Source organism: Momordica charantia, assembly GCF_013281855.1.
Source record: "Momordica charantia cultivar OHB3-1 chromosome 1 unlocalized genomic scaffold, Mcharantia_2.0 BLBB01000001.1, whole genome shotgun sequence".
Taxonomy (NCBI): Eukaryota; Viridiplantae; Streptophyta; class Magnoliopsida; order Cucurbitales; family Cucurbitaceae; genus Momordica; species Momordica charantia.
In genome coordinates, this window is record NW_028275157.1 from 2,467,770 (window position 1) to 2,481,742 (window position 13,973).

Consider the following 13,973-nt stretch of genomic DNA (forward strand, 5'->3'; position numbering starts at 1 on the left):
CTTTTTTCCATTTGGCCAGTGGTAACTTGATTTATACACCAAAGCCCAACCTTGGGAAAGGTGAGTTAGGTAAAATAATAGGAAACCAATATGGGATGTGACTTAGGAATAAGCGCATAAAACATGGTCCTAGGCATAGGCCCTCTGACCCATAATGCAAATGAGTTGGTAGATATTTTCTAGGATTGTAATCACACATAGGAACATGATTGTAGGTTACCCAAAAGCGATAGTGAAATAGTAGAACTCAAATCCCAAGAAAAGTCAGGAATTGCGTCTGGTGCATTTTCCCAACATAATGTGTTTTCCATGTTTTGCATCAAAACAAAGGTAGGAGACAAGGAAGTTGAGTTTCATTAAATTGCTTGTTAGTTAAAACCCCAAACAACAACATTTCACCACTATATTCTTCCTAAATCACAATTGCATATTTGAACCATTTCACTACATTACTTGATTTTGAAAAGCAACAAGTCCCTGAGGATTCGACCTTGGATTACTTCCGAGTATTACTTGTGACCGTGTGCGCTTGCACGAGTCTCTAATCTTTTTAAAGGTAGAGAAAGTCCCAACACTCTCTTTGCTTATCTTGATTGATACAATTTATCTAGTTGATTTTCTTGTTGGCCACTTGTTTAAATCACACTAGTTTGAGTTTAATTCTGATAAGGTTAGAGTCAAACGGATCTCATCAAGGTAAAACGGGAGGTTACTTAGAAATAAGAACTAAAACAAGATCCTAGACATAGGCTCTCTTACCCGTTAAACGTAAGTTGGCATTTAATTTATTTAGGATTCTAGAGTTGCATAGTAATGTGTAAACACTAGCCTAAACTTCTAAACAAACCAAAAGCAATATGGAATAGGAGTTGAACCAGTTTGCATAAATTGAGCGTAATTACGGGCACATTTGGTAGGTGTAACTCATCATTTTAAAACTAAACAGAAGTAGGGGGTTGGCCTTTTAAATTCTTTTATTTTCGTGTGTTTTTCGTATTCAACCAATCTCACCAATTTTTATCACAAACCTGATTGCTCATTCTAACAGTTCTCAAATTCAATTTCAAAAGAAAAACTAGTCCCTATGGAGACGAACTTGTAATATTTCCAAATTATTACTTGTAACAATGTGCACTTTGTACTTGCCCTTTAGCTATTAAGTTGAGGCGCAACTACTTTGACGATCGAGATTGAAATATTCTCGCTTGAGATCTACAATAAGCATCTCGATTTGTTTCGCTCGTGAATTCTCGCTTGGGAAATATGGAAACTTCACCCGATAAGTTAAATGTATAATTTTGTATATTATTATGATTTTAAGAATGTTGTTGGTTCGACATGCAGGATGTCTCGCCTCTTTGTTAGCTATGGTGGTATGTGGAATGAGTCACAATATGTCTATGAAGGCGGGATTATAGAAGTTTCGATGTGGACGATAGTATAACGTATGACGAGCTCATAAGTGTTATGTTCAGACTTACCCGGATAGATCCAGACCAATTCAACATCTTGGTATACATTGTGTATACAAGTTTAATCTGCAGTACCAGGTTCCAAAGTATTATATCTTCAATGACCATAGCGTTCGATTTTTTTTAAGTGGCCCTCCACATCTCTCTGAAGTCTTATTATATATATCTGTCGTACCGAAGGAAAGACATGGTGGTGGAAGCACTTCATAGAATCGTATAATTCCAGGAACCGAAGCATTCCATTCATTTCCACACCAGTTAGGGCAAACCATTCCATATTATGTGCCATCGGTTCCTTTTGATTCCACGCTCCCGGGTGTTGATTCATCATGCTTTGTCCCATCAATAGCACCGTTGATGGACAATGTGATCCCATGTAACTTGGGTGATGACGAAACAAACTATTGCGGTCAATGAGATGATAATAATAAGAATGACGTGGAGTATGAGGCCGAGGATGATGAGAACCACGATACTGAGTTCGAGAACGATGTTGATGTTGACAACGAGGAGGAAGTAGACCCAAGGGATGTAGCCGCTCCATCTTCTAATCCCTTGACCGAACTGCACATGATTAGTACGAATGCACCGTGTGCAACTGGTCAAGCTTCTTGCTCGAGGAAAATCACTAGGATAGGTGATGAAGTTAGTTTGTCAACGGAGGACATTGCGGTAGATAGTACTTTTCGATCGAAAGACGAATTACAGTTCATACTCTCAGTGTTTGCAATGAGATTGAATTTTGATTATCGCATGAAGAAATCTACAAAGAGTTTGTACACTGTTGGATGCTCGGAGGATGGATGCAAATGGAGTCTGCGTGCAAGGAAGATTAAAGGTTCGGATACCTTCCTTATTTCTACGTTCTATGAGGTGCACAGTTGCATACGTGAGGTAATGAAATATGACCACTAACAAGCTCGAAGTCGTGTGATAGGTCAGATTATAGAGTCCAACTTCGAGGATGTAAGTCGTCGTTATAGGCCGAAGGATATTATTAATGACATGCGAAAAAATTATGACGTTAACATCCAATATGAAAAGGCGTGGCGTGCGAGAGAAAGAGCGTTGGACCTACTACACTCTCCTGCGTAAATATGACGAGGCGTTGAAATCTGTGAACCCGGACACGGTTTTTTCATTAAAGCTAGAAGATGATAAATATTTTCAATATGCGTTCGTGACCCTAGGCTACCACTACAAGAATTTATTGTTTTCCCAACTAAATTGTTCTCAACATTAAAAATAACAGAGAATCCACGTTTAGCCTGAAATCGAAAACGAGACTCACCTTCCACCACCTCAAACCACCATTTTACAGAAATCAAACCATATAACAGAGAATCCACGTTTGTTAAACCCTAAAACTCACTTCTCATGTTTACAACGGGAAACAACAAATCAACCAACGCAAACAGCGGTTCAGAGTATAAATCCACAGAAAGCCCTAACTAAAAGCATAAAATTGGGAAAATGTTTAGCTCGATTTCACGAATGAGACGCGAAAAGACAAGCTTTTGAAACTCACAACGGAAGGATAAGTGGGTTTTTAAGCAAAAACAAAATGGGAAGAAAGGAACCGAAAAGGAAGAAGAAGAAATCAAAAAGGAAGAAGAAGTTGAAACGCACGACGGAAGGAGAAGAGAAAGAGAGGGAAAGGAGGGCAATAGTTGTTTTTTGACTTGAGGGGCATAAATGTAATTTCAGTTACTCTTAAATTCATTAAAATAATGTAATAGGTCATTTAAAACAATTTTTGAGGTTTGAGTTGTTTGAGCAAAAAGTTCTTCCACGAAGGTCATTTAAGTCCATTTCCCTCACCTTCTTTATTGTGTTTTTTTTTTTATTTTATAACCTAAAAATTTATCAAACTCTAAATAGAAAAAGCTCATTTGTCACATAATTTATCAAATTGACAAGTTTGCAAGTCATATTAGTAGTTAACAGTCTAATCAATGTCAACTCAGTTCAAGGACCATTTGAAATCATTTCACAAACCTTAGGGACCATAAATGTCTCTTTTGAAACCTCGAGGATCAAATAGATACTTAACTTAAACTTCAGAGATCAAAACTATCTTTTTTAAAACTTCAAGAACTAAATATACACCTGACTCAAACCTCAAGGACCAAAAGTGTATTTTGCCTTAAATATAATATAAAAATTATGAAGGTTTAATTTAAAATTTAAGAAACATTAAACGAGAAATAATTGTCAAATTCTCGTATTTGTTTTTTTTTCTCTCAAAAAAAATAATAAGACATCGAAATAGTTATGATACATAGTTTTTTTCTTTTTTATTAAATAAGAGTAGAATAAAGAACAAGAAATGAGAAACGAGACCACAACATAGGCTCAATGAGCCTCCTTTGGACAATCACAAATCTCTAACAGAAAATTTGTCAACTATTTGTTCCAATACAAAATTTTAAAATAATAAATTTGTCTTTATCATTCTTTTTCTTCTCTTTATGAGAGTAAACCTTATAAATTGTCTCCTTGTATTTTCTTTTACTCTAATCCCTTGCTACTATAAAATATGTAAGGAAAAGTCTTACCATTATTCACATCAAAGTAAATTTATCAATATAATATAATTTAGCGGGTTAAGATATATGTATCCAATCATGAGATTGAAAGTTTGAATCCCCAGCCCACATGTTGTACTAAAAAATACTTTTAGCCCTCCAAACACTCTAAAACTACCGATAAATACAAGAATACAAATTTGAAGTAGAGAAGAACATGCATAGATTTTCAAGAAATAATCTAAACTTGAGATAAAAAGTATGAAAAGGAGAAGCAAGGTAGTAAATGTCGTCATCTTAATTGTATGAAAATATCGATAGAAATATTGATAAAATATCGATGTCAATGAATATTTCTATAAAAATTAGAAAAACAAAAAAATCGTAACAAACATTTAAATTGACAAATAAATATTTTTCTATTTCTAAATAAGAAAAATTATTAGTATTAATATACTGTATATAATAATGATATTTTGTTGATATTTTTCATATTTTATCAATTTACCTATTATATACATGTCAAACCTATGAATACATGAAAATATCGATACACTTGTTCACATATGTTTAATACCAGGAGGATAATAGATAAATAAATTAATAAAATTAATAAATAAGAAAAAAAACCCCAAAAAACATGAAGAAGCATGATTAGATTACAATACACCCATGAGGAAGAAAAGAAAAGGCATTGCTCACAACAAGGAATATAATAAATAATATAAAGGGAAAATGAAGTGTTTTTTTTTTTTATATATATAACAAAAGGGTTGTGAATGTTGAGGAGTTTGAGAGGATTTGTTTAGGAGGAGAGAGAGTTGGTCTTGAAGCGGTAGAGGAGCTTCTTCTTCTTGGAGGTGGGATTGTCTACGGACAGGACCACCTTACCGGCCTCGCCCGCCTTGAACGTGTTGGAAATAACCTGCTCCTTCGAGGTGGACCCCACTTTCCTCGCCTTGTCTATGATCACTGTGTAGCTTCCCTCCGCCCCCGGCACGAACTCTGCGCCGTAGCTCACATCCCATCCCACCACCCGCACCTCCCACGTCACGCCGCACGCCTGTCACATCATATCCAATTTTATTACATTACAACATTATTCTTATTATTATTATTCCTTTTTTTCTCCATCTCACCCTTAAAAAAATTTCTCTAACCATATAATATTCCCTACACAAGTGCATATAGTTTTGTTTTCCACATCACTTATTTATATAAAAATACATGTTCCTAATTTACCTATTATTTAGCTAACGTGGAACTTTTATTGCATTTCAAACAATCATCACCTGACCAAATTAAGCTTTATAGTTTGTAAACACAGTACTTCATTTTTTTGTCAATCTATATAAAATTTTGGTAATATTTTTTAAGAAAGATACTAAATCATTACAAATTTAAACTACAACTACAACAACTAAAGTGACTAGTTCATGACTTAAATTGTTATAAATTTAAAAATATAAAGACTATATTGTGGCAAACTATAGGTTAAAAGAGTAAGTTTTTTACAACCTAATTAAAGTTTATTTGGATCAAATTTGTTAACCTAAATTAAATTATTCGGTTCTAAAGTTTAGCTCTCTCTATAAAAGAAAACAGATAAAACAAAGTACTGAAGTTTGGAATCTAAATCATTAGGTCAAAAGAAGCATGGAGACCAAAAGTTATTTTTTTCCAAAAATTCATGCCATGCTGTCTATTTATCTAACCAGAAAATGCCTATAGGACACAAATGTTTGAAGTTACATGCTAAGAAATTGAGTGATGGGTTCAAATAATAAGTTATTAGTGAACATTTTTAAAATGAATTTTATATAAATTAAGAAAACATTTAAAGAATGAAGTAAACTAGAAAGAGAGAGAGAGAAAAATAAAAAGTGAATCATCCAAAGTAGAGTATGATTATTATTATTATTATTTTTAATAATCAAATGTTAGAGCTCTGCACTCTATAGGCAGAGTACTCTAAAGTAGATTTAAATTTGACCTCTAAATCGATATGATAACAAATTCAACCAAACTGCATCGTCCTATATGAGTAAAACTATTTAAAATTTGAAATCATAGGATGCCCCCTTCTTCCCCTTGGTTTGGATTTTGATAGAAAAGTGGACCACCACCACCCAGTCAAAAACAAACAAAAAAGAGAGAGAGAGAGAGAGAGAGAGAGAGAGCAGAGAATTTCCATTCAAAGTCTCTTCCTTTAAAATAAAGGGAGAGACATTGAGACAGACATGATGGGTCATTTGGGGTTGGTCTGTCATGTCCAGAGAATCCAATGAAAATGCACACCTTTCAACAAAAACCCACAGCAGCACAAACATTTTCAAACATTGCACAGCCAGCAGTCAGCACATCTTTTTTGGTTTTTTAACTTTTACTTCATCTTCACTCTTCTTCCCATTGAATGTCATTTCAAATTTAAAAAAGAACAAGAAGAAGCATCACCAACCTGAGTGACAGGATATTCTACGATGTGTTTGGCTGCTGGCTTTACTGTAATTTCTGTGACGCTATCACATGTCTCGAATTCACCATCTTTGCTCATTCCTCCATACTTCACAGGCAGCTGCTGCGCTGTTATGTACCTGAAATTGAAACCCCCACAATTATTTAAATCAATTTCCACCTTGCTTTTAATCCTGATTTTTCTCCAAAATTTTGGTTTCTTATTCTAATTTTCTATTCATAAATCATAACTAAAGGCAAAAGGGTTATATCAGCAGCAAGGATCCAAACAAAAAGTACGATTCTGCCTGCATCCAAATCAAATAAAGAGTTTGAAATCACATAATTTTGGAATCAAACAAAGCACTAATCCAGAGAAGAGGAGTACTACCTCAGAAGGGTCTCTGCAGATTTAGAAGGGCCGGCGAAGACGAACTTGCTCTTGGTTCTATGAGTCAGAAATGGACTAATCATTCGATTCACAGCTAAATACCACCACGGGACATTGATGAACACCTAATCAAAATCAATAATCAGTAATCAACAACTAATTACATAAAAGTAATAATGATGATGATTATGGTTGAATTAGGGACCTGTTTGGCTACGAATTCGGGGTAATTGTCCTGGAAGATCTGGAGGGCGTGTTTGGTTGCCTGTCTGAGCTCCCATTTTCCGAGCCCTGGCGAGTTCTTCAGATCATTCACCTGAACAATGGTGCAGATTCCACCAGGACTGAAATCCAATTTCCTAATGCTTTTCTCCAAGAACTGAATCCTCCACCGGAGGAATTTCTGCCGCTTCTCCTCGTCGGAGAACGTCTTCTGGTACAGCTCTCTTTTCTGAAACTCGCCGTACACGTTGTAGCAAACCGGATGGCCTTCCTTGTCGGAGCCGTGCATAAACGCCACTCCCTCTAAATCGCTCCCCAAATCTTCCTCTAACAGCTCCTCGATTTTGAACTCCTTTCTCCACTGGATCGTGTTCTTGATCATCGCCAATGCTTCCTTAACCTTGAAATCCCTCGCTCGGAGAAACTTCAGCAGAACGACGTCGCTTCGATCGTCCGCCAGTAACGGTATCCCCCAGATCGAAACCTCCTCCGGCGGAGTGTTGGCCTCCGCGTCGACTACGCTTTCCTCTTTCTCCTTCTCCGCCGCTTCCTCCGCTGGTACGCCGGAGGAAACTGCCACGATGGTCTCTTCAATTGCTTCCACTGTTTTCGCTCCGTCGTCGTCCACGGCTTCGGTTTTCACCGCGACGACCACTTTCTCCGCTGCTACTTCCACCGCTTCGTTTGCTGCCTTGTCTGCTTCTTTTTCTCCTTCCTCTGCACTCGTTTCGGCAGTTTTAGTTTCCGATTTCGGCGGCTCTTCTTCTTCGGAGCGCTTCTGTGCATCATCCGGTTCATCTGTCTTCTCCGCCACGGCCTCGGACGGAGCTTCCTCAACTTTGGCCGGTAATGGCGATCGAACTGTGAATTCATGCTTTCTGAGCGCTTCCTGAACGAGCTGCTTGAACTCTTCCAAAGCTTTCTTCTCGGAATCGGGAAGATCGGCGAGTTTAGTGCTCTCCTCCTTGAAGGAATCGGCATCCGCCGCGACTTTCTCATCGTCCCCGGGCTTCAAAACTTCAGCGCCCGTCACAGCAGCTTCTGGCTCAGGTGGAGAAACCGGCTTCAATGGATCCTTCTCCGGCGGAGGATCATCGTGGGCCTTCTCGGGGAGGGGAACATCGGTGATAACAACTTCTTGGTCAGCCATGGATGGTGCGGAAGAAGCAGAGAGCATAGAATAAGGACTAAGGAGGAAGGGGTTTAGGAGAAAACAGAGAAAATGTTGGTGGCGGAGATCGTGGGATTGAGACGCAATTTTAAAGACTGGGTTTCGTGCTGTAATATGTAATATTCTATCATTGAAATCTGAAAAAGAAATTAAAAAATAATAATAATAATAGATTTAAATACTATTTCGATACCATCCTCTTTTTTGGTTTGTTTAATTAAAAAGTGAATATTTTAATTTTTTAATTTTACTTTTTAATCTTATTTTTTCTACCTTAATTTTAACACAGACACCACACTCCAATGTAACCATAATTTTATATCAAAATATTTTTGTTAGGAGTAGAATTTATTCTAAAATTTTTCAAATAGAAATTAAAATTGTCGTTTATTAAAAGTGTATGCATCGAAACTAAAATTTTAAAATATAGAAAATAAAATGAATTCAATACCAAAATGAAAGAACAAAAATACTCAAAATACACGGAAATAATTAAAAAAAAAAAGAAAGAAAAGAAAAAGAAAATGGAGGCGTGTGGGTGGTGGGGGAATTAAGAGGATTATTGGGGCAGATTAAGGCGGGGCCCACTGAAAGAGGAGTTTTTATTTTATTTTATTTTATTTGCTGTCATTTGGATTTCGGAGGAGTGAGTCCACAATGTTTGCTTTGCCATAATGACAATGGTGCCGTTTTACAGAAATCTTCGCCGAATCTGCCGCCACCGCATTCTCTTCCTTTGACAGTTTTACAAAACCTTTATTCTTCCTTTTTCCTTTTTCCTTTTTTTTTCCTTTTAATTTAAATATTATTGTGAATGTATTTAAATTTCTTCGACGTATGTTCAGGAAAATAAATGGAAAAGTTTACAGATTTAGACTTTTAATCTAAATTTATTAATTAAGAATGAAAATATAACAAAATTAAATAAATAATTTATTTTAACCTTCTATGAAATCATGCAAATTTCATTTGATGGGTAAGCTTTTTTTGAGTAAAAATACCATTTGATATCAAATTCAAAATCATGAATTACCAAACAAATATAAATAACTCAAAATCCTGAGTTACCAAAAAAGCCTGAGCTAAGATCTTGTTGGAATTTGACCTTCATTAGCAAAATTTTAACACTAATTTTATATACCATAAAACCTTTAATAACCTTTAATTTTAATACAAATTTATGACTACATTTTAAAAAATTTAATTAATAAAGTATCGTTAAAATTATAATAAAAATAAAAATAAATTAACTATTAAAAAAATAGTCACATTTTAAAAATAAATTAACTATTAAAAAAATAGTCACATTTCAAGAACATAGAGACTAGAATAGACGTTTTGCAGGTAGAGTTTAAAATAAAATAAAAAATTGAAAATACATAACTCAAAATCAACCTTTTGAATATACCAAAATAGTTTATAAAATATATATATATATATATATATATATTACTAAAAAAAAAAGTCTATATATATTTTTTAATTTTTTATTTATTTAGATTATTTTTTTTCCTTTTTTGCCTTTACTTTTATCTATCTGGCTCTTTAGACGTGGGCGGGGTTGATGTGGGCCCAACAGTCACTCGTAAATCAAGGAAATTATTATTTTCCATTTTTAATTAAATTGGCTGTCACTTTTTTTTCTTTCTTTCTTTCTTCTTCTTTTTTTTTTTTTTTTGAGATGACAGGATTTCGGTTTTTTGACTTTTTGTTTTTTGGACATAGTATTTCCACTTTTTCTGTACTAAAAAAAACGATTTCCATTTAAAAAAAAACCCGATATAGCTGTTGGAAATTCTTTAGATTGAATCTTTTCTTATTTCCAAGTCTGTCAATATTTATGGACCTTATAAGAAACAATCAAATTGGTTGAAGGAAATTCCCCATTTGGCTAATTTAATCAATAGCAATCATGAACAACTTAAAAAAAATTGAGATTTGAGTTTTTTTTCTTTTTTTTTAGAATAAAAGTCCAAATAGGATTGGCAATATTCTCACTTATCTTATTTTTCTTAAATTAAGAAAAATCCAAATTTTGATAGCAAATGTTTTTTCTTCTAAAGTTCAAATAAGGAGGTGGAGTCATAATCTTTTTTTCAGAGCAAGAAAAGGATAAAATAGAATTATCTACTTTTTGAGGCAATAATATGTGTTTCATCTTCTAAATTATGTTATTAGGAGACTTTAAATCTCTTATTTGTACGAGAAATCATAATACTAATATTTTAAAATAATTGAGTCATGTTTGAGTTCATGGGTAACAATGCTCCCATCTTTTAAAAAATTCAAAAGAAGACAAGAAAAATTTGTTAGAACTTGACTTAAAAGAAAAAAACTAACGAAACTTTGTTTAAGAATAGTTTTCTTTTAATTAAGAAATAAAAATTATTATGAGATTCACATATTCTTTAAAAAATTAAAAACTACGATTATAATTGGGCTTCAATAACACAAGAATAATTTTTTTATTTTTATTTTAAGAGAAGTAGATACGTTGTATCTCAAATTTTTGCTTGGATTAACTAAGCTTTTTAGTGAGTCCCTTCGAGGGGTTGCTTTTAGCTCTGAGTTTGGAATTACGGTCGGTATTTTGGAGCCGAGTGAAATTCCTTCAACAAGAGGCCCTCCTCTCGGGCGATTACCCCTTTGTTAATAATCATAATCAATTCGCTCAATCTAAAAGCTAAAATACATTTTTAATTTCGAGGATAGGTTTCTATTTACAATACCTAAGTAATTTGTTCATAAAATTTACGAGATTGATATATTTGCGTTATTTTTTTTTCTTCTGTGTCATTCTCTTTTTCACTCAAATAAGAAATCAAAACAAAGTTTATTTCTTCGTATGCAAGTTATGGTCAGGAATAAAAAATGATGAGAAATCCATGAATATGCGTTTAAAAAAAAATCAAGTAACCGAGAAAATGTGTGTTAAGTCGTTTACTCCTGCTTGTTGTATTTTACTTATGGAAAATTTTTAAATAATTGACACTTCTCAAATTTTTTTAGTCAGATTAGTGCGAGTGATGAGAATTATTAAAACGTCTATTTTATGAGATAAAACATAGAAAATACCAAAAAAGAAAAAAACTTAGTGAGGTAAATATTGGTGGATAAAAAAGTCTAATTATATTAAAAATCTTAACTATTTATTTAATTTTTATATTTTTATACTTAAAAAAATAAAACTATGAAATTTTACGTGTGTTGTTTCATACTAGTAGTTCTAAATGGTCATTTGAGTTAAGTTTCCGTTTGTGTGACTAATGGAATAGTGACGTGGCAATGATGAGTTAGATATTTAATAATTTTATATTTGGTGTCCATTCTTTTTTCCATTTTCTATGTTATCTTTCTCTCTCTTTCCTCTTCCTCTCTTTGGTTTACGTTTTTTATGCCTCAATCAAGCACAACTCCACTTCTTCCTCTCAATCCCCGCAACATATGAGAGGTTAGGACGAGTGATAGTAATCTCGATGAAATTCCAACTCATCTTCAGTCCCAAATTGTAAATATACATGACATCACAAAAGCATACCCATCGAAATTGTACTTTCTAAGCTTCTCTACTAGACCGCCGTCCTGAGCCACCACCATAATTAAATATTACTAATTTAATAATATATATTTTTAAGTATTGGATAATTTCTTTTAAAGATAAGAGACCAAACTGAAAAGAGAAAAAAAAAGAGAATGGAAAATTTTGAAAATGAAAAAAAATGACACCAAATTAAAAATAATATAAAATTATTAAATATCTAACTCATCATTCCATTAATCACACTAATAGAAGTTTAACTTGAAATACCATTTAAAACTATTTTTTTAAAATGAGAGACTAAACTGTCATTTTTTGAAATATAGAGAACAATTGAAATGTATTCTCAAATTAATAAAACTTTACTCTAACAAAAATACTAATGAAAGTTACACGGCTGCTGTATTAAAAAAAAAAATTAAGTTTGTGATTTTTTAAAAATACGTACGTAAGGGAGTGAAAATACACCAATAATAATAATGATAATAATAATAATAATAATAAAATGTTAGGATGACAACCACATCACATTCAAAGTGATGCTAGGGTAAAAAGTGGATAATAAATTATCCTAATCTCTTTTGAGACAATAAAATTTAATTAATTGTACCTCTAACTTTGCGCCAAATTCTAAACTTTTGATCCATTAATATATAAAATTATTAACTTTTTGTCCAAAAAAAAAAATATATATATATATATATTAACTTTTAGATGAATTATTCAATTTTTTTAAACTAATAATTATTTACATTAATAACTTATAAAAGCACCAACTATAGTTTTCTTTCTAACTAGAAAAAGAAAATAGTTTTTTCCATAGATGTATGGGTTGACATGAGATATCCTGAGAAATTTAATATGTTATCTAAATATAATTTTATTGATTTTTGGAATCCGTACCATCTCTAATATTTATTTTTAATACTTTCTCTAGAATTTTTAGATGATCGACTCTGAATTTGTAAATCTTGTTTGATGATCCGCTTTTGGATTTATTGATTTTCTTCGATGATTGGCCTTTAAAGAATATATAATTCTAATTACGACTACATACAGTTTTATTAAACGACAAACTTTCTATGCCAACATAAATTTAACTTACCGATAATTGATATCTCTCCCTAATCAAAAGATCATGAGTTCGAATCTCCACTCCATTTATTATATTAAAAAGAACTTTCTATCAAAAAATATAAAAGAATAACATTTTTATTCCCATTAGTTTTAGAACTAAATTTGTTAACGTAGAGAATAATAAAAGGAAAAGAAAAAGTGGAATAAAATAATAAAATAATAATAATAAAGAAGGATCCATATTAGCGTTTTCCATGCGCATAAGGGTGGCTGTGCTGTGACCATGATTATCGCCTCCTCCAACGTTCACAGACAGCGCTGCCCAGTGGGCCCCACCATTCCAACGTTTCTGACCTGTGTCTTTGATGATGCAACCACGTCAAATCACGCCCTCCATTGGCTTGACCCATTCCCAATCCCAAAAAATTTCATACTATACTCGTATAATTTTATTTTTAATAACAATGGTGATGTCGTAGGTAATGAATATAGGAGTATTAGTATCTCTACGATGGTACTTCTCGTTCCAAGTGACTATACCCTAATTTAGATTAGGATAATAGCGTATCTACAATTTTAGAGATGGAAGAAAAAATTTCCAATAGAGTGAGGATGGGATGGCCCCTGTTTGGGGAAGGGAATACCCTGGACACGTGCATGACCCCCATTGGTGCTCCAAGATGGCTCATGAGTCATCCCAGCTCGGATAGCCGAGATGCCTGCCACCAACGCCGACGAAAGCTAAGTATGAGGGCCGAGGTGAACCTGGCCCAGGTCCGACCTACCGGGGAGCTCGGTAGGGGCCGATGTGAGCAACTGTCTGCGGCGTGATTATCGGGCGTAACCGTCGGTCCCGAGATCACCGGGTGTAACCGACAGTCCCGAGATTACCGAATGTAACCGTCGCGAGATTAGCGGGACCACCTCCCATAAGTAGAGGACCTCACTCCCCGATCAGGTACGATGATCTCTGGCTTCGAACTAAACTTGGAATCCGACCTATGCTGACTTGATCGTCGGAGTGCTCACCTTTTTGTGCAGGTCCGCCCAAGTGTTCAGGTCGGTCTGGAGGCCGAGTTCGAGCTACAATCAGGAACACACTGCTGTGCAAATCCTTGCA

General features: G+C 34.0%; 1 protein-coding gene across 1 annotated transcript; it reads right to left on the minus strand.

Annotated features, from left to right (window-relative positions):
- Positions 1 to 4,641: 4,641 nt before the first annotated feature.
- On the minus strand, positions 4,642 to 8,328 carry LOC111024453 (patellin-3). Its single transcript, XM_022302148.2, has 4 exons — positions 7,051 to 8,328; positions 6,846 to 6,970; positions 6,459 to 6,594; positions 4,642 to 5,063 (listed from the first exon to the last, which is right to left on the minus strand). The coding sequence occupies exons 1-4, from the start codon at positions 8,242 to 8,244 to the stop codon at positions 4,806 to 4,808; spliced, it is 1,713 nt and encodes a 570-aa protein (XP_022157840.1). The 5' UTR covers positions 8,245 to 8,328; the 3' UTR covers positions 4,642 to 4,805.
- Between the last annotated feature and the right edge of the window lie 5,645 nt (positions 8,329 to 13,973).

Bases quoted from the DNA above. Each gene is read 5' to 3' on its own strand.
- LOC111024453 (XM_022302148.2), bottom strand. From the start codon at position 8,244: ATGCTCTCTGCTTCTTCCGCACCATCCATGGCTGACCAAGAAGTTGTT. The intron at 6,971-7,050 runs GTCCCTAATTCA...GATTTTGATTAG, and splicing joins CCGAATTCGTAGCCAAACAG to GTGTTCATCAATGTCCCGTG. The intron at 5,064-6,458 runs GTTGGTGATGCT...ATGATGTGACAG, and splicing joins TAGAATATCCTGTCACTCAG to GCGTGCGGCGTGACGTGGGA.